A 21,426-nucleotide genomic window follows, 5' to 3' on the forward strand; every position below is an offset into this window, starting at 1 on the left:
AAAGGAGTAAAGATGCAACATTTATATAAAGTTAGCACCAACTAAGTTCTGCCAGAGTAGAACCTTTGAAATTAAATTAACCAAGTTTCTTTGTCTCTTACCACACTGAATTTATTTGTTGGTTACTACCATCTTGGTCATTTCAACCACCACTAAAAAGGAAATATATACATACTATACAAGCTATACAAAATATATACACCATTACAAGTCAGTCTAACCCAATTAGTACATATGTATATTAGAAAAAAACAAGCTGAGACAAATAAGTTTCTCAAATTCATTGCTGATCAGATCTTTACAGTCCACCATATTACCCTTAATGTACCTTCTCAGTTTTTGAGCAGTAGTCGCAAAACTTGCAATGTTGTGTGCCACAAAATTATCAAAGCCAGTCAAAAAATACATGATATTCACTTGGTTGTCCACTTCAAAGTTTGTTATGCTCATCATTTTGCTGGGTTTGCTCTAAGTAGAATTATTATTGGATATAACCCAAAAATTATTCAAAGTGTACACTCCTAGGTAGTGTAAATGCTTTCTTTAGGTGTCAAATTTTAAACACATTTTAGTGGTTAGATTAACCAAGAAGTTAGCAACATTGGTGCCTTCCTTCCTTTCCATTCATGTATCATGTTTTCCTCCCAGTTGCTCAAGGCAGCACACCTTGATCTCTTTGCTCCTCCTCTTTGTTTTACCCTCACACCAACTTTGAGAAATAGTTACCCATTGTCAGCCAATGACTCTCATGCCTAGTCCAGAACCCAAAACGTTCCATAATGAAACCCAGCCAACTATTCTGGCCTTTTTTTCTTTTCTTTGTTGCTGCTTTAAATAGCCTTGATTTGTATTGACCTGCTGCACTATGAACCTGTAATATCAAAGTTTCAAATGCATTTTTCTAGTTATGATTTCCACAAGCCGTTTTCTCAGCAAGATTCGTTTACCTTTCATCTTCCAGTATGTGTAACGGTGAAGATGATTATTCCTGACCTCTAGTGGAGTTTACCACAAATTACCATGTTATTACATAATTATGACAACCAATTGTTTTGTCTAACTTTACAAAAAAGATTTAATATGTCTAGGGTGAAAGAATGAATTTATTTATTACCATGCCATGGGCTGGAGGGAGATGATCATTTATTGTGAATTTATCATCATAAGAGGCTGCTATAATAAAATATTTCCTCCTCTCTGATATTTGCTAAATCAGACCATTTGACCCAATTATATAAAATTTGGTTTTTTGTGCTTTGTTTTTTCTTATTTAAGAATTTTGAATTTTATTTAGTGTTTTTTTTAAATAAAACCCCTCATGAATGTATGTTTGTATGTTTGTGCATATAATTTTCCAAGCAATTTCAGCAACATGCTTAGCATGTTCCTCCCTTTGTTTCCTCCCTTTGCCTCTGGCCAACAGGACTGGCCCATAACATTTTGTTGCCTGAGGTGGAAGAGTGTGAACAGTTAGAAAAAGATAATGGCTGCATAGCAACTCCAGAGCAGCATACTGTAGACTTCTCTGAGCAGATGGACTTCCGGGTTGACGCGATCTGGAAATGGCGGATTCCCTCCGAGCTGCGGAGGGAATCGGCTCTACTGAGGACGGGTCTTTGCCGCGCCGGTGACGCGGGGACCCTTAAAAACCGCAGGCGCGGAAGCCTGCGGACTGAAGACTCGGCGGGTGCCTTAAGCGCCCCCCGATCCACGAAGAGCCTTTTTAAAGGCTGCGGAGAGGATACGGGGGTGGCGTGGCACTGAGAGTCGACCGCTACCTCGGTGGAGCGAAGCCACGAGCCATGACCAGAGAGCGCTGACTTTCTTCCTTGAAAATTTGGACTGAAAGAATTACCCGTGAGTAAGACGGATTGGGACCTTAAAAATTTTACCCTGAATTGGAGACGACCGGGGGGTGTGCTAAAAGGAAGTCCGCACCCCCCCCTGCAGACGATCTAAGCAACGACATAAGAGCTAAGCTGGAGAGCCTACCCTTGGTGGGGTGAGTTAAAAAGGACACTAACTTTCAAGATTTAGTTAAAGGAAATTTTGTGCTGGAGAGTGGAGTTTTGGAGACCCTCTTTATGTTTTAAACAACCCCCCCTCCCGGGCTCGGGAACGTCCTGCCTTTGTGCCTGTGTAAGAGCTGCGGAGTTTGACAGCTGTCAAAGCTGTCAAACGGGCAGTTTAAAGCGGAAAAATCACTATTTAAGATCCCTCTGGATTAAGACGAGTTATAATTGAGCTAAAATTGTTGGAAACAAAGTAACAATAATAAGCTAAAGGACTGTTGGAGAAAAGACTAATAAGTAACCAGATTCCCCCTAGGGGGAATTCTGTGAAACTACAATGGATACAATGGCTGTGGATGGAAAGTTACTAGTGGAAATCGAAAGGATGTTTCAATTGGTGGGAATCTTACAAGAGCAGAGCTTAGCCATGAATAAACAACTTATCACTATGACCTTGGGAACAGGCAACTCTGCTGTTTGTATTGAGGACCTGAATGAGAAAGAATCCACAGCTGAATGGGAAACAATGTCTACAGAGGTGGAAGAGACTAAACAAGAAAAAGAGAAAGTAACCTTGGGAAGCAACAACCAAAAGCTGACATCTGTGGAACACAAGCAAGGAGACTCTGGGAACATATCTACCACAAGTCTGCGAAAGACGCAGAAGAAGAAGGAGGAGGTTCTGGGACAATATGGAATACAGGAACTTAAAATAAAGAAATATGATTGGGGCCTCCGTTTGGACTTTGATTTTGAAGATACAGGCTTTGTGGAAATACTCCAGCAGTTGCTTTCAAATCTCCTTGTGGGAAGAGAATATGCTTTGATGGTGAAAGATCTTTTTCCAGACTCGACGACTGACATAAAGGACTACCAACAAGACCGGCGGAGAGGGACTGAAAGGGACTTGAAAGCCTCGGACGTGAGGAACCCAGGCTGAGAATCTTGACTTTGGATTTTTATTGGGAAGGGACAAAAACCGGGGATGGGAGGGAGGGAAGAGGAGATTCTTAAAAACTCTTAAGACTTTCAGGTTTGGTTAATATGACTTTTAATCAAGATAAAATGAAAAATCGATGGAAGAGAACTTAAGTCCAACTTAGGAAAATCAATTTTTTTATTAGAAAAGAGGTAATAAAATGAATAAGATGGTTAAGAGGAGAAATACCAACTTGCTGATATAATCTTGGGAATTGGGATGCACGAGGGGGGGTGGGGGGAAGTCAGGGAACAAGGTTATGAAAAGAGGATCTGCTGAATTTATACATGTTTGTGTCTTGTGTTATTTTTGTGTCTGTATTGTCTTTATAAAAGCGGAAAACCCAATAAAAATTTTATATATATATAAAAAAATAGACTTCTCTGAGCAGATGACTTCTGTAGGTCCACTGAAGGATTCTCCTTGGTTCTTGGTACAATAATGTACTCTAGGCTGTACCTGTCATGCTAGGCATATCAAGGTAAAGGTAAGGTAAGGTAGGACGTGGGTGGTGCTGTGGTCTAAACCACTGAAGGTCGGTGGTTCAAATCCCTGCAATGGGGTGAGCTCCCGTTGCTTGGTCCCAGCTCCTGCCAACCTACCAGTTCGAAAGTACGCTAGTGCAAGTAGATAAATAGGTACCAATGCAGCAAAAAGCTAAACGGTGTTTCTGTGTGCTCTGGTCACCATCACGGTGTTCGGTTGCATGAGAAGCGGTTTAGTGATGCTGGCCACATGACCTGGAAAGCTGTCTGTGGACAAGTGCCAGCTCCCTGAAGGTGAGATGAGCACCGCAACCCCATAGTCGCCTTTGACTGGACTTAACCGTCTAAGGTTCCTTTACCCTAGGCATATTGAATGGAGCTTGTTCCCAGTAAGGATGTTTACTTTATACCCTCTGAATTTAGTGAGGTTTACTTCCAAGTAGACTTGTATAGAAGTGTGCTTGTGGAGAAGTAAAATTAAGGAAACACCGCTGGAACTTCTGCATTATAGTCATGGTGTTGTTAGTATGCTTGTTTGGTATATGTGCCACTGTACATACCTGCAGACTAAGGCTGGGTAAGCCCTAAGGGACATTCAAAGCACAGTGTTTCCCTCAAAGATTTATGGGCACTGTAGTTTGTTAAGAGGTACAGTGGTACCTCAGTTTAAGAACAGTCCGGTTTAAGAACCATTTGGTTTACAAACTCCGCAAAACCGGAAATAGTGTCTTGGTTTGACACTACCTTGGTCTAAGAATGGAGTCTGAACGTTGGAAGGGCACTGGCGGCGGGAGGCCTCATTGGGGAAAGCACGCCTCATTTTAAGAACGGTTTTGGTTTAAGAATGGACTTCCGGAACAGATTACGTTTGTAAACCGAGGTACCACTGTACTTGGAATTACATACCCTCCAACATTTCTCTGATGAAAATAGGACGTCCCATTCTGTAATGATAATTTCACTATTTATACCTCACACATCTTACTAGGTTGCCCCGGCCACTCTGGGCAGCTTCCAACATATATAAAAACATAATGAAATGTTAAACGTTAAAAATAACTTCCCTATACAGGATTGCCTTCAGATGGCTCGGGAGTCAAATAACTCCATAACCTCCAACATTTCTCCAATGAAAGCAGGGACATTCCAGGATCAAATCAGAGACAAGGACAGCTTCTCTAAATCAGACACATCCCTGGAAAACAGGGACACTTGGAGGGTCTGCAATTGTATCTATATGAAGGGTATACTACAGTGTCCAGAGTACTTTGAGGGAAATAATGTGCTTTGAATGTGCTTTAAAGGTATATTGTATGCACAGTTTGCTTCTGTGTGTTCAGAGACTAGCCTCTTCTGGAATAGAAAGGACTGGGGGGAATTAGACCAAATGTGCTAGGGGAAATGTCCCAGGTTCTATTCTGCAATCCTGGCTCTGTTGCCAGAGGAGGTGTTCATGTCTATCCATAGAATAGGCCCATAAACTTAAGCACATTTAATTAAATACACAGGATCACAGGCTGCATTAACTTTGGGTCGAAATCTGAGAAGCAGAGTGCCCTTGTACAGTGGTGGGGAGCAACAGAGACAAGATCAGAGCTTTCCCAAGAAGTGAGATTTATTGGGAGAGAAGAACAAAGTGGTCGTATAATAATTGACTGTGAAGGCTGTTCCAGAGAAGGGAAGGAGGGGTGCGGATGAGAAGTGATATGGCTGTCAGCCACGGAGGCTGTAATGTACAGTGGATTGCTTCAGGGAGGGGAAAGGAGGAGGTGTAGTGGGAGTAGGAAAGCTGGAGAGAGAGAGAGAGAGAGAGAGAGAGAGAGAGAGAGAGAGAGAGAGACTTCCTTATGCTTTGTCTGTGCAAGGATCAGTAGCATTAGGGTAAACTGAAAAATAAAGTAAAAAGGAGAGACTTCCTTCAATCTTAGCTAGTCTTTATGGCACACACTCTACTGTTAGCAACAGTGAGGGAAAAGAAAATGCAGGGCTAGGCATCCAGAGTCAGTCAGGTTGATTTTTTTTGTAGCAAGACTTCTCCTGGGATCACCTAGAGTTCAAGGATCCAGAGGATCAAAAGCAGGAACTCATCCAGGAATTCTAGAGGCCATACAAATAGAGTGCTTGCAAGCATGGTGCTAACAATGGCATACTAAGTTGGGAAACGATTGTAAGACTGTGGAAAAGAGAATTCCTGCAAAGCAAAAACAGTCAATTTCACATAATTATTTCATATCTAAAGAACGTTGTATCATTTCCGTTCACTGTAATTTAAGATGGATGTGGACAAACAAGAGTGTGTCTAGAAGAGAGTGCCTAAAGGGGGGAAGGGCCTGGAGACCAAGGGTTTGTTCACACCGGAGTATGTTGTGGATTCAAAGTTTGCTTGTGTTCCCATTAAATGAGCATCATCGGCATGACCCCCACTGCGGAGAGCTGCAATTTCACACATTTTCTCCACTGAATTTGGATTTTCCCAATTGGGGGATAATTCAATAAGGGGAGAAATAAATGACCCCAAACTGCTGCACTGTGGTCAGTGGATGATTTGCATCATGTTCCCCCCTCCCATGAATGGATCAATCCTTCCCTTGTCCTTTCCATGTCCCGCACTCATTTACTTACAGTGTCATCCCAAGTTGTGAGTGTTGCTTTGATTTTTTTTAAATAAAAAAGTGTTCACTCAGATTGACAAACAAAGAGGGGTGGGGGGAAGGAGAAAAGCATTAAGAATAAATAAAAAATGCCCTTGCAGGTACAAGAATTGGGAAAGAGAAAGGGGAGGGAAATAAGTGACAATCTTTCATATTGAGCGACTTCAAATTCCACCCAGGGAAAAGACATGGAGCAGTGCTGGTGAAGAGTTAAGACTGGGGAGAATCCCAAGGGGCTGAATGAGAGGCTTAGGCTTTGGTCCTCAGACTGAAAGTTCCCTGCCCCTGAAATAGCTCAAAAAATCAAAAGTAGATCCCCCCCCCGATGTGTCTTGCTTTTTATGTGAATGTCTCAAAATGACAGCAGTGATTTCCCCCACATTTCAAAAAACCAACAACATAGCTTTAAACAAAGTTTAGGCAATCCTTGCTGAGTTAATGAAGCCTCTATTTACCAGGGAGCTTGAATTTGAATTCCATTACTAAAAGCGTTGTGTAGTTTTTCCTGAACATTCTGTAAATGTTTTCTCTTGACAGATACACAAGCTCTCGTTTCTATTTCTCTCCCTGCCAGCACACAAAACCTCTGTAGCACTGCGCAATCAGAATCAAGTTCAAGAAAGACCAAGATTAAAAATGGCAACAATACTGGAGGGCAGGATTTAACAAGAATATGGTACTGCAGGAGTTAGTACAGTCTGTGAAATGAATACAGTATCAGTTTTGACTGAATGCGGTCACAGATTTATTTGCTTGTAGGTTGCCTTTTACATTTAAACCCCTCCCAAGGTGACTTCCTATATATAAATTCATGGTGTAAAACTAATAACCAATTTAAAGCAATAAGAGGAACCCACAATACCTTTCAGGGGAATCCATTGCATAATCCTGCAAAGTTTTGGTTCCCCTGCCATACCACTTCCCCAGTTTTCCATATTTTTAATTGCTGCCAATCAATGAATCAATGAATCAATCATAGACATGTTCAGTCTATGGCTGGCTATTGATTTGTTTATATACTGCTTCTAACAGACGTATCTTAAGCAATGTACAGTAAAATCAACACACAAGAGACAAAAGAGCTTGAAGAACAACTACTGCGTGATTGCGTCTTACACACATTTCACTTGTGTGATTTCAACTATACACAGTTGCATAACTATTGTTCTTCAGTATCTTTGCAATTCTCCTTTGTATCCTTTCTAGTTTGTCAATGTCTGTCTCGGATTGCAGTAACTAAAAGGAGTAGTGTTTAAAGATGCCAATCTGTTTTAATAAATTCCTGCAGAGTTTTTTTTTTTTTAATAAGATGAGTCTATTCTATAAAGACAATTAAGAATAATGGAACATTTTGATACTGTTCACTGCCATCACCAATAGGTATGAGACTGATATTATTATTATTATTATTATTATTATTAGTAGTAGTAGTAGTCTTTAGATACGGTTGGAGGTCTTGATCTTACAGGATTTATAAGTTTGGAAAATGCACCTTTTAGGTTGTTTTCAGTATGATGTCTAAAGGTTGAGGGCATTTTATATGAAAGTGAAAAGCCAGTTTAATTTAGAATAATTTTTTGTTGTAGTGGTGGTGATTATCCCGTTATGTGTGCTATTGAGGCTCACAAGGAAAGTAGGTAGCGTGTGGTGAAGTCAAGTAAAAAAAGATAATGCCCAGTTGAGATAAGCAAGGTTGAGTCACAGTAGGCCATGTCAGGTTCATCAGGTAAGGTGTAGTTTAGCCTTTCTCAAACTTGGGTTCCTGTGTTATTGGACTACAACTCCCATTATTCCTCACCAGCATAGGCAGTTGTCAGGGATTATGGGAGTTGTAGTTTAATAACATATGGGGACTCAAGGTTGAGGGAGGCTGGTGTAGAAAGTGAAAGCCGGACAGGCTGGGAAAGTATGGTCAAAATTTCGCTTAACAAAAAACAGGACCTTGGATAGCTCCAAGTGAGCCCTGCTAGCTGAAGTTCCCTTCTACTTAAATAGCTATGGGAAGATGTTGGCTCATCCAGGAATGATAGAGAACCAAAACTTTCTGTCAACCAGAGCCTTCTGACAAGACCTGTAACATGGTTGGCTTGGCTGCCCCTAGAACAGCAGGCTGGTTAGTTAAAAGGCCCTTGCCTGGTTTTGCAGAAAACTATACCCAGCCCTGCCCAACCCAAGACCCTTCCTGGAGACCATCTGCTTCAGATCCAACCCCAAATCAATTCAGGGGCAGGGCTAATGCTTAACTAAGATGCTAATTAAATGTATGGTTGGAAGAAATGCGCCTCCCTCATCCCCGACCAAGAGAAGGAGGGTTCAATTCTGTGCAGGGTGCTTCTTCGCAAATGCCTTCCCCACAGGAAAGGTGCTTGTTAAGAAAGTATGCCCTGCAGGATGGAATTCCAGCAGGATGGAATTCCAACACTCCTTCCCCAAATATCTCCCTGCCAGGCCTCCTCACAGTCCATTCCCAAAGCCCCATTGCCATAGCAACTCCACAGGCATACCTCCATATGTGATGCAGCCACCACAGCAGGGCCAGGCTGTATTTGGGCTCTACCAGCCATAGCTCTCCACTTACTTCCGGGATGCATTTTCACCAAGTTTTCCTGCAGCCCAATCTTAGGCCTGGATGGTTGCCATGGGAACAGGGCTTTGGAAGAGGCCACAAGGAGGCCTGGAGTGGGGATTATATAGGGCACGCCTTCAAAAATGCCTTCCCTGTGCTGAGAGTCAAGTCCACACTTTATGGGGCAAGTGTTTTGTCCCCCCTGCTGGTTCGGCATAATGTGTGAACAGCGGCACATAAATACAGTAACTCAGAGCAGGGCTTTAGGTGTGGCTGCCTCTGTTCTGTGGGACAGCGTCCCTGCTGATATACAAAAGGCACTCACTACTTGTACTTCCCAGAAATCATTGAAGACATCTTTATTTTGACAAGTTTTTTCAGCTACGTGTAAAAATCTCTGCTTATTCATTTTGTATTGTTCTTAACACCATCTTTACTATTGCCTCTAAAACCCATTTTTAGCTTTTCATGGTATGTTTGTAAATCACCTTGACACATAGGTAATCACTGGATAATAAATTATATAATAATAATAGTACATTTGAAAACATTTGGCAGGAAGCCATGGGCTTCCAGGGATATGCACCAGGTTTTTTAAAGGACAAACATCTGCGCTTTTGAGTTTGCTGCAGGAGAAACCATTGAATCTTGGCCAGTAGGATGGCCACATAAGGTTTGGGTCTGTGTTAAATGCAGACCTTGGGGAATACACCCCCCCCCCAAAGCAGCTGAGTGTTTATTGGTATTTGAAGACAGATGCTGTGAGGAAGACAAGAGAAACTGAATTCTTTCTCGGTTCATCAGTATTATATGCTAATATAGCAACTTGTCTTACTACAGAAGAGAGAATTCACTGCAATTTGGGGAACAGAAATAAAAGGAGAGCTGCAAAAACAACACTGATTCCCGACTGCAGGGAGAAAGAAGGATAAGTGGTATTAGAGATGCAGCCTTTTAAAGTCATTGTTTATTCTCTATGTTAGGCAGAATTGTTTTTGTTAGCTTGCCATTCATAAAGGAGCACATTCACAAGCAGATGATGAGCTTCAGCATTTTCCACTCAAGAAAAAAAATGTAATGTTTGCTACTATTTTTTCTTTTTTGCTTATGGAAATGTACGTTAAGCAAAATGACTAAAGTGTCATATTCTGCAAAGGAATGGAAGTTTAGCCTTCACAAAGGATCCCAGTGTGTATTATGGAAAGACACATGTGTGCACATATACAGACTGAGAGCCTTGCAAAAACTAGCCGGGCAATGAAAGTAAATAGTCTACATGCAGGGACTGGAGCTACTCCTTGTAGCAAGCAGTTGCCATAAGGAATGGTTCCAACCATACTATCTCTTTCTTCTTAAACTGCCACCAAGAATATCTGTCAACAGCATGGGGGAAACCTGGTGTGTGGTGTGGGTTTCAACTTGATGAGATGCTGACAAATTTAGTCAGCATATAAATTCAATTTCAGGTAGTGCATCATGGACCTGGATTTCCAGTTCTAGTTTAGCCTTGACTATGACCCTTTGAGGAGGAAGAAAAACCTTAGTTTTTAAAAAAGAGAATTGGAAGTACAGTGAGGGGGGGAAAGTATTTGATCCCCTGCTAAATTTGCCCATTTGCCCTCTGACGTAGAAATGACCTGTCCATAATTTTATTGGTAGGTTGACAGTTATTTTGTGTTTCTTCCATTTGCGAATTATTGCACCAACTGTTGTCACCTTGTCACCAAGCTGCTTGGCAATAGTCTTGTAGCCTAGTCCAGCCTTGTGCAGGTCTACAGTCTTGTCACTACAGTCTTGTCCAAGACACCCTTGGACAGCTCTTTGGTCTTGGTCATGGTGGCTACTTTGGAATATGCTGGTTTGATTGCTTCTGTTGACAGGTGTTTTTTGTACAGGTACTGTAACGAGCTGGGATTACAGGTAAGACCTCTCCCTTACAGCAGGTGCTTCTAATCTCAGCTCGTTACATACAGCGAAGATACCAGGTAGCCTGACATCTGGCTAGTTGATAGGGGATCAAATACTTATTTCACTCATTATAATGCACGTCAATTTCTGACTTTTGTCTTCTGGGTTTCTGGGGGTTTTCCTGTTGTTATTCTGTCTCTTACAGCTACAATAAACCTACCATTAAAATTATGGACTGGTCATTTCTTCATCAGAAGGCAAACGGGCAAATTTAGCAGGGGATCAAATACTCCCCCCCCCACTGTAGTATGATAAAGTCATTGATTCCCTTGGTGTATATCAGCCTATCCTAATCTGGTGCTCCCCAGATGTTTTAGACAGCAACTCCCACCATCCCTTTTTATTGGCAGTGCTTGGTGGGAGTTGTAGTCCAAAAACATATGGCGATTACAGTGATGGGGAAGGATGATGCACACCAGGAGAAACAAGCATGGCGCCCTTTAGATGTTTTGGGCTACAACTTCCATCAGCTTCAACCAGCATTACCAAGGATGATAGGTGTTGTAGTCCATAAGATCAGGAGCACAGCATGTTTGCTACCCCTGGTGCACACCCACCTTTCCTTTGTCCCACTGCCATCTCTGGTCAAATAGGTTTTGCAGGCATTTCAGAAACCCCCGAAAAGTGCCGAACCCTGTTTTCCAGGAGTGGCTATCATACTGCCTTCAAGATGCCAAAGAAAGCATCTCTAGCCTTGATCAGTAAAGCTACCAATCAGTGTAGATTATTTGCTTCATAGGATTAATCTTTAGGGTGAATTGGGTGATTGCCTCTTAGATGTAACCTACATTGATAACCCCGCGGGTGGCACTGTGGGTAAAACCTCAGTGCCTAGGACTTGCCAATCGTATAGTCGGCAGTTTGAATCCCCGCAGCGGGGTGAGCTCCTGTCTTTCGGTCCCAGCTCCTGCCCACCTAGCAGTTCGAAAGCACCCTTAAGTGCAAGTAGATAAATAGGTACTGCTTTATAGGGGGAAGGTAAACGGCGTTTCCGTGTGCTGCTCTGGTGCTGGCTCGCCAGAGCAGCTTCGTCACGCTGGCCACGTGACCCGGAAGTGTCTCCGGACAGCGCTGGCTCCCGGCCTCTTAAGTGAGATGAGCGCACAACCCTAGAGTCGGACACGACTGGCCCGCACGGGCAGGGGTACCTTTACCTTTACCTTTTACACTGATAACAGGTTTCAGACATGGTTGCTGAACGGTTCTTGCATCCGGTGGCTACTAGAAGCAGTGGAGAGCCATCAGGAATTCAAAGTGTAGCGTTTTGTTGTTTGTGTTTCATTCCTGAGTCTGTTGAACACATTTTACTGGGCAGCGAAGAAAGATGTTAAGTCACAGTTTAATGCAGAGTTATGTGTAATCAGTCCATTGATTTTACTTAAAAGTGCGCCAGTGTTGGATGGCAGCCATAGACTGCAGCAAGATTACTTGCTAGTCTGCAGCTTGCTGGAAACGTTAAGAGCAAAGATGTTTCTTGATTAACCATAGAGACATTTCAGCTTATGTCCTCTCCACACAATGAGGTAGATTAGCATTAATTGCCCTTAGTGAACATGAAGAGGCAAGAAGCAGAAGTGCCTTAGCTCTCCAATAACACTGAAAGTGGTGGGCACAATTTTTCTTGCTGCTGTCAGGGCCCATTGTTAGCTTATTCAGCCCAGAACACTGGATGAGTGCATGGCGCTGCTACGACTGTGTGCACAAAGGAGAGGGGTGGGAGCAGGCAAAACAACACTAAGCACTTGTTTCTGCTGGGCTTTCCACTCTTCCTCCCCCATGACCATCTACCACCAACTGCCCTGTGGGAAGGTACAGGGAAGTGAGGGAAGCAGAGATGGATTCCCTACTCCTGTTCACGCTGTACTCCCCTTTCTGACAATAGCATTTTACCAACAATTGCTCTTCAAGAGCAGGTAAATACATCAATCTCCTCCTGCTGGATGGTTCCTTCTCCTACCATCTATCTATCATCTGCCATCTATCTATCGTCTCTCTCTCTGTAATCAACTATCTATCTATATATCTATCTGTATCATCTATCTATCTATCTATCTATCTATCTATCTATCTATCATCTATCTATCATCTATCATCTATCATCTATCTATCTACCTACCTACCTATCTATCTATCTATCATCTATCTATCATCTATCTATCTATCTATCATCTATCTATCTATCATCTATCTATCTATCTATCTATCTATCATCTCTCTCTATCTAATCATCTATCTATCTATCATCTATCTCTATATATCTATCTCTCATCTATCTATATCTATCATCTATCTATCTATCTATCATCTATCATCTCTCAGCATCTATATCTATCTCTCATCTATCTATCTATCTATCTATCTATCTATCTATCTATCTATTATCTATCTATCTATCTATCTATCTATCATCTATCTATCTATCATCTATCTCTATCTCCCATCTATCTATCTCTCATCTATCTATCTATCTATCTACCATCTACCATCTATCATCTATCTATCTATCATCTATCATCTACCTATCTATCTATCATCTATCATTTATATCTATCTCTCATCTATATCTATCTATCTATCTATCTATCTATCTATCTATCTATCTATCATCTATCTATCTATTTATCTATCATCTATCTATCTATCATCTATCTATCTATCTATCTATCTATCTATCTATCTATCTATCATCTATCTATCTATCTATCTATCATCTATCTATCTATCTATCTATTATCTATCTATCTATCTATCTATCTATCTATCTATCTATCATCTATCTATCTATCTATCTATCATCTATCTCTATCTATCATCTATCTATCATCTATCTATCTATCTATCTATCTATCTATCTTCTATCTATCTATCTATCTATCTATCATCTATCATCTATCATCTATCATCTATATCTATCTATCATCTATCTATCTATCTATCTATCTATCATCTATCTATCTATCTATCTATCTATCTATCATCTATCTATCTATTATCTATCTACCATCTATCTATCTATCTATCATCTATCTATCTATCTATCTATCATCTATCATCTATCTATCTATCATCTATCATCTATCATCCCTCTCTCTCTCTTATCACCAATGGCCTGGTGGAAGTTGGTAGATAACAAAGGAAGCGGGTGAAGACAACATCCACCTGGTCCTAATGCAGCTAGACTGTCGTTGTCCCCACCATACACAGGGTCATTTACCACTAACTGCCTGGTGGGAAGGAGCCAGAAAGAAAGGGAGGAAGGTGAGGACAACATCAGACATATATTCCTGCTGGTTTTGTTTTGTTTCAGGTGTATTACTTTTAGTGTATCCATTTGATAAATGGTTTCAGCTGCTTTGAGCACTTCTGTCTAAATTGCAGGGGTATATAAACAATTAAATGAATCAAGGCTTAAATTTGTATGTACTACATTGCATTGTTTAAAATCATTATGTTCTATTCCCCACCAACCAACAAAGTAAGTTTTGCCTTTTTTAAAATCTGAGCAATGCTTTCCCCACTTAAGAATGAAAACTCACGCTGCTTTAATCCCCTCCCCCATCTTTTCACCCTCAGATGTATATCACCAACACGATAAAGGCCAGAGGAACAAGACTGGCAAAACCAGTCCTTTGCTTGAGTTTAATGTGCATGGCATTTCTTACTGGTATCAACAGAGTAGCAGAATATCGAAATCATTGGTCAGACGTGATAGCAGGATTTCTAGTTGGCATTTCTATAGCAGCGTTTCTGGTAAGTACGGCTGCATGTGACTCTTTCTATGACTATGAGTTTGACTATGAATGGGTTCCTCACATGATTTATTCATCAGAATGCAGGCTGCATGCTTGAATAACAGTCATTCATAAATATAAACAAATGCACAGTTAATGCTAATCCTGAGCTCAATATGTGCTCCAGCATGCACATGGAACACATTCATATGAGAGATCACTGATCTCACTAGCTTAAATTGCTACATGTGTTCATCCCTTTGCCTGCAGTGAAAGTGTCTCCTCCACTGAGCTGTGTGCATTTGCAACTACTGGATCCCATGTTTAAAATAATATGTTAGTTTTTAAAAAAGGTTATTATCCAAACCTCACCATTCAATTCCAAGTGAGTCCACTGTATTGGAAGACTTCAGCACAAATTGGGGCTGAGGCCAATGTGAGTTCATGTTTGTCAGCAATGTCACTAAATTATTGTCAGTGCAATGTGCTAACTGGCTTTCCTTTTTTTAAAAAAAAGTTCAAAGTATTATACAGTCATTTAGAAAATGGCATTTTTGTTGCAGCCTTCTGGCAATGTGGATCCACATTTCACAAGTTGAGTGCAGAAGGTCACCATGTGCTGGAAGATATGCCACATTATTTACAGTAGTGGGCAATGCAGGCAGAGCTGCATTGCTAACCTGGTTTCCCAAAACAGTATGTCACTGCTGGCTGTTAAGAGGGAGGCGGGAGGTAGTGGGAAGCTTGATGTGGTGCAGTTGCAATAGTGGGGGTGTTGGATTGGCTTCGCTGCTGTACCTGTGAAGAGCTATCCACCGCCTTGTCTCTCCCTCTTGATAACTGGCAGTGATGTGCAGTGTTGGGAAACCAGGTCAGCAATACCACACCAGCCACTACTGTTTATTTTATCTATGAGCTCTTGATGGTTAGACTATTCTGTTCAAAGAGTGCATGTTGATGGATAAGTGCATGTTGATAAGTGCATTAAGTTGACGTATAAGTGCATGTTGATGTCTGTTGAAAAAATACTCCAGAGGCATCTAAAAATATCTATTTACAAGCAATTGTTGGTAGGCATCTAAAATGCCTATTTACAAGCAATTGTTGGTAAATTCAAAGAACGACAATGTACACTGGCATCTTCTTGATAATTAGCCTAAGCATATTCTAGCTGTGTTTTTACAATGTTGTGCTTGTGCTGTAATCTCATTCATTATGGAAGAGTGATTTAATAATGAGCATTTCTATCAGAGGACATTGTACAGTTGATGTGGGTGTTCAGGATCCAATCTATTAAACTCTCTCATAATATCTGATTTCTTCCTTCTCTTTCTAGGTTGTGTGTGTGGTAAATAATTTTAGAGGTAGACAACCAGAACATGAACATTCTCACATGGACAATCTGGCTCAAATGCCTATGATCAGCCTCCCTCGAGTAGAGAGTCCTTTAGAAAAGGTAATGGATGCTCTTCTTGAATTTGAAATGTCACTTCCTTTCTAAATTCTGGTGACACAAAAGGAGAACTTTCTGATTCATAGCCACAAGCTACCATTCACCGAATGCTAGGACAACTGCAGACTTGGGATAGCAAGGCAAATTTTGTATATAATGCCAAGCCGGTATTTAGTGCAGGGGTGGAAAACCTAGGGAACATGGGCTGAATGTGGCCCTCCAGCCCTTTCTGTCTAGCCCTTGGGAGTCTTCCCTGGCCACACCCCCTTCCCAGGCCACACCCACTCTCTTCAGGCCACACCCTCACTTTGATAATGCCTGTTGCTCGTCTTAATGGGAGATGGAGAAGTGTGTGTGTAGAAACCGCAGACTTCTGCATGGTTGGAAAATAACCTAGTGTACAAAGTAAGAGTCACATCCATTGGCTTTCCCACTTTTGTCTCCAGTTCCTGCCCACTAGCTGGTTGCCCTTGAGGAAATGTGGACCTTGGATTGAAAAATGTTACCCATCTCCCCAGGTTTCGTACTTGTGCATGAGTGGTATCAAGTCTTGGGTTTCCATACTTTTCTCTCCTCCTTTGGCAAACCCTGAGGGGGGGGGGGACCAGAAGCACTATGTTGTGATTTAAAATTGCCTAGAAGTCTTTGGAACTCAGGGGAGCTGCAAGTATTTTAAACAAAGGTTTGTTCACACAAGACAACTTCACACCACTGTGTATGATCCAGCTTCCCTCCAACCTGGTCTCTTCCAGATGTTTTGGACTCCAATTTCCACCATCCCAGATGATTGGCCATGGTGGCTGGGGCTGATGGGGGTCTGGAGGATACCAGGTCATGGAAGGCTTGCTAAAACAATCTAGAATTCCCCTGAGTTCAGATGCAACCATGAATTATAGGTGCTTTAAAACCCATATAAAAAGGTAAAGGGACGCCTGACCATTAGGTCCAGTCGTGGCTGACTCTGGGGTTGCGGCGCTCATCTCGCTTTACTGGCTGAGGGAACTGGCGTACAGCTTCTGGGTCATGTGGCCAGCATGACTAAGCCACTTCTGGCGAACCAGAGCAGCACACGGAAATGCCGTTTACCTTCCCGCCGGAGTGGTACCTATTTATCTACTTGTACTTTGATGTGCTTTCGAACTGCTAGGTTAGCAGGAGCAGGGACTGAGCAACGGGAGCTCACCCCATCATGGGGATTGGAACCACCACCTTCTGATCGGCAAGTCCCAGGCTCTGTGGTTTAACCCACAGCGCCACCCGCGTCCCTTAAAACCCATATAGATGCTTTCAAAATCCTCTCACCATGCCAAGGTGGAACTTGTGGTTTCCCATTATGTGCAGCACAGGCATGGTAGCTTCAAACCAAAATCAAGTAGAGGGTACTAAAGAACATCTTCATTGCTCCTCTCCCCCCAACATATTCTTTATATGTTGATTGAGAAGAAACATCTAGTGGAAGAAACTCAGGAAGTGAGTCAGCCAAGAGACATCTGCATGTAAGAGTAGAAGGTTCAGGTTGATAGACAAGTCTTCTAGCAGTCTCCCCCGCCCCCACTTCCTAGGCACAGAACTGCTAATGAAGTGAGCAGAATTTTGGTCTCTGGTAGGATTAGGCAATCAGGCATCACACTGCACTTCCTTTGATCAGGACAGCAGAACTGCGAATGGTTAGGAGTTATTATTACCTTGCCAAAGCAAGGGCTGGAAAGCCTGCAGCAATCACAGGTGATTCTAGGAGATGTCAGTCAGAATAAATAATACATGGGTATATTAGGCAGTAAGGAACATTTTTAGTTCCGAAAAGATGCCACATGGTTACATAATAGAAAGTCAGATTGTGTCAGAACGGCTTTTTGTGACAAAAGCAACCACTGAAATGGATAATGAGACAGGACAAAATGTTTTAGAAATATTAATATTATTAAAAGTTAGATTACCCCTTATTTGCACAAATCTGTCATTATCCATTAGCCTAGCATGTAATATCCAGCCCATTAGTGGTGGTCAGTGCTCCTATCATTTATTTACTTTTTAACCTTATACACAGTCTAGAGAACTAGAGAACATTTAGAGCATCTTACATGTCAACACAAGGGACGTGGGCGGCGCTGTGGGTTAAACCACAGAGCCTAGGACTTGCTGATCAAAAGGTCTGCTGTTCGAATCCCCGCGATGGGGTGAGCTCCCGTTGCTCAGTCCCTGCTCCTACCAACCTAGGAGTTCAAAAGCACGTCAAAGTGCAAGTAGATAAATAGGTACCACTCCGGTGGGAAGGTAAACGGCATTTCTGTGTGCTGCTCTGGTTTGCCAGAAGCGGCTTAGTCGTGCTGGCCACATGACCTGGAAGCTGTATGCCGGCTCCCTTGGCCAATAAAGCGAGATGAGTGCCGCAACCCCAGAGTCGGTCACGACTGGACCTAATGGTCAGGGGTCCCTTTACCTTTACCTTTACATGTAAACACGAGAGGTCATTTTATTACTGTTCATTATACTGCAAAATTCTACATTTAAATGTGCACCTGGAGTTTCTGCCAGGCACACTCACCAGGGAGTTGTGGGCAGTGAGTGGCATTCAGCTATGTTTGACTCAGAGTGTCTCTATTGGAATGAACGAAGATGGCTAAATTAGGTCCATTAATTTCAGCAGCTCTGCTCTGAGTACAGATTCGTTGAATACTAATCACTTTTCATAGACCCACAGGCAACTAGTCAAACAAAACAACTTTTTTTGCCCCAAATGCGGATACACACTCCCGGTTTCCATCAAAAGAGGCACCCAGCCAGCACGAGAGAGTTCAGAAGATCAATACAGTGTAGGTGAGGTGTATATCTGCATTGCCAGTGTGCCTGAGAAGCAGCTTACCACCATGGAAGCTGCTGGGTTGCAGTGGCAATACATGAAGTGGCTTAAAGAAAGAGATAAGAGTTGTTGCTCCTTGCTATTGTTTCGCTTGTTTATTTTGCCACGGCACTCAGCATCCTTGTCTTTGGGGTATAACCCTGTAATTTCCCTGAAATTTGTGGGAGTTACAGATGATCAGGCACAAGTGTAAGAGCCTTTATGTGTTTCAATGCCATCGGAGAATAAACAGATTTCTTCTTGGAATTCTTTGACACACCACTCAACGCAAAGATGCCTGAGACGCTTTGTCATAAGGAGGTCACCATCTCCTTTGCTCGAGCCAGCATTTGCTTGATGAATGTGCATCTTCTACACAAGCCATTCTGTTAGGCCTTTGCTAGATGTCAGAATGAAGCAAGATACTTGGGAAAGGCTATGGCCCTCCCCAAAGGAATTGTGGAAGGGGCAGCCAAAGTTCCCATCGGAAGAGTTGTGTGGGTTGAAGAGAAGTCCTTCAGTGGGTCATCTTGTGCCCCATCACTTTAGGCAATTTTCTGAGAGCCCAGCTCACTTCCACTCTCAGAGCTGGACTGAGAGAAAAGTATCAAGGAGGAGGGGAGGAGCTCCATGGGAAGATGAGGTGGGGGAGAGTTCAGATTCTCTCACCCATGGACTTTTTCTGATGTTAAAAAAGTCAGTCCCCACCTGTTGCTTTGTTAATGAATGGGGAAATTAAATGACCCACTCCCACCACCACCACTCAGTGAATATTGTATTTCATGTACAGACTGTTCCTTCTCAGATATAGAGGAGAATATTCATGGCTGGGAATCTGGGCACATCATAAATCACACCACCTTGAGGAATCATATGGATTATTCCAAATCTAGCATGTGAAAGGACTCTACCTGTGTGTTTCAATGGAGAGCGCCATCTTGTGAGGGGGAATCCTGATTGGCCTGGGATTCCCTCTTATGTGGAAGAACTCCAGAAGAGTGTCTGAAGCAAAAATAAAACCTCTGTGAGCCTATCGGAGGTGGAGCTGATGGGGGGAGCATGTGAGGGTTGTGTGTGTGTGTGTGTTCCCCCCTATCAACTTGTTAAATAACCAAAGAATAGGGGAATATGTTGGGAAGGAAAATCTTTCCTTTCAGGGCAAGTGTATGAAAGCTCAGACCTGGAGCACAAAGGCGGCCTCCCAGGCCTCTCCATCCAGTCCTCAAGAGTCTCCCCAGGCAGGCCACACTTCTTCCCCCAGACTCCACCCATTATTTCCCCTGCTGCATGCCTTCCTTGGGTGCATTTGCCTGATCAGAAAGTGTCCCTGAACTGTGATGATTCCTCTTGCTTGTCTGGCTGGCTGGCTGGATGACTGGCTGTCTGGCTGGAGCTTATCCTTCCTAGCTGTGGCAATTGCAGAGCAGAGGGAACTCAGGGAACTTTCCTGGCTTTGGCTAGAAGACTAGTGTTGTGCTCTTGGACACTGCACAAGGTGTCAGCTTGCTCCTCCTCCTTCTCCAGGTGATGGCCAGGACAGTGGGGGCCCACAGTGAACCTGATAGAACACAAACAGGGAGAGATGTTTTGAGACAGTAGGAAAACACGGAACTGGATAAGGAATGGCACTGTGAATCATTAGTGAAAGAAATGGCAGCTTGGCGTTTCCCATCTGTCTGGCTGAAATGCAATGTGTTTCTTTACAGTGGGGAATCAAAGCCTGGTATGAATATTAGGAAGCCTCCTCTTGCTTTTGCTTGCCAAGAGAGCAACAACCTCTGCTTACTGCATTTCAGGATTCAGCTTTTCTCTCTCCCAGCCCAGCCACTGACCTCAGGAAACCAGAGCTAGAAGGTCTAGATTTGGCACAGCTGCCCACAGGCCTGCCTTATCCCTTATGTTCAACTTGAAAATTCAATGTGACATTTGCATTGTCTCTGCTTAAATATATCCTTGGATCTATTCAAAGCGTTGGAAGGTCAGGAAATTCTTGTTATGCCCAGCTTTCTTCTCTGATTCCCCAAGCATCTGTATACCTGTGGTCCTCGGATGAAGGGTGGTATAGGAATTTAATGAATAATAACGACAATAGTGATGATGGTACAAACAATGGAAACAATTGTCGAGATGGTTTTGCTGCTCTTCTAAAATATTCTGACAGCTGAAATGAATATTCATGGTGTTTGGAGTGTGATGCAAACCAAAAGCTCTGTTTGCTGTACCTTTCTCTGTCTATCCTATATAACCAGCCATCCATGCAATGTGGAATGCCCTCCCATCGGATGTCAAGGTGATGGACAACTACCTGACATTCAGAAGACATCTTAAGGCGGCCCTATTCAGGGAAGCTTTTAATGTATGATATTTTAGTGTTTTTTGGTTTCTGTGGAAGCCGCCCAGAGTGGCTGGGGAAACCCAGCCAGATGGGCGGGGTACAAATAATAAATTATTATTATTATTATTATTATTATTATTATTATTATTATTATTATTATTATTATTATTATTATAAACTATATTTATTTCATTTGCCATAATGATCCATACCTTTTACTATCACATGTACTGTCACTGTGGCTTAGGAGATCTTCCTAAGTTGCATTCCATGATGCACTGGGACTGCTTGTGGAAGAGAAAATTGACAAACCTCCCACACTTAGCATGTAGAACAACTTTGTATGGATCTTTAGATCCCAGGCTAGTAGAAGTTAGCACTAAGGGAAAACTGACCCATTCCTCTAT

At 42.4% G+C, this 21,426-nt stretch overlaps 1 protein-coding gene and 1 long non-coding RNA gene across 2 annotated transcripts in view; one reads left to right on the forward strand and one right to left on the reverse strand.

Annotated features, from left to right (window-relative positions):
• The window catches only part of LOC308586942, a 32,399-nt gene extending 23,333 nt beyond the window's left edge, over window positions 1-9,066 (reverse strand). Inside the window, exon 1 of the long non-coding RNA XR_014008156.1 lies at window positions 8,632-9,066. This is a non-coding gene — a long non-coding RNA (uncharacterized lncRNA). The remainder of the gene's footprint in view (window positions 1-8,631) is intronic.
• The window catches only part of PLPPR5 (phospholipid phosphatase related 5), a 94,486-nt gene that overhangs the window by 64,083 nt on the left and 8,977 nt on the right, over window positions 1-21,426 (forward strand). Inside the window, exons 4-5 of the mRNA XM_081194090.1 lie at window positions 14,235-14,411; window positions 15,729-15,848. Of these exons, the coding sequence (XP_081050216.1) occupies window positions 14,235-14,411; window positions 15,729-15,848 (297 nt within the window). The remainder of the gene's footprint in view (window positions 1-14,234; window positions 14,412-15,728; window positions 15,849-21,426) is intronic.

The sequence above is a fragment of the Podarcis bocagei genome, assembly GCF_964188305.1.
Source record: "Podarcis bocagei genome assembly, chromosome: 5".
In the NCBI taxonomy this organism is placed as follows: Eukaryota; Metazoa; Chordata; class Lepidosauria; order Squamata; family Lacertidae; genus Podarcis; species Podarcis bocagei.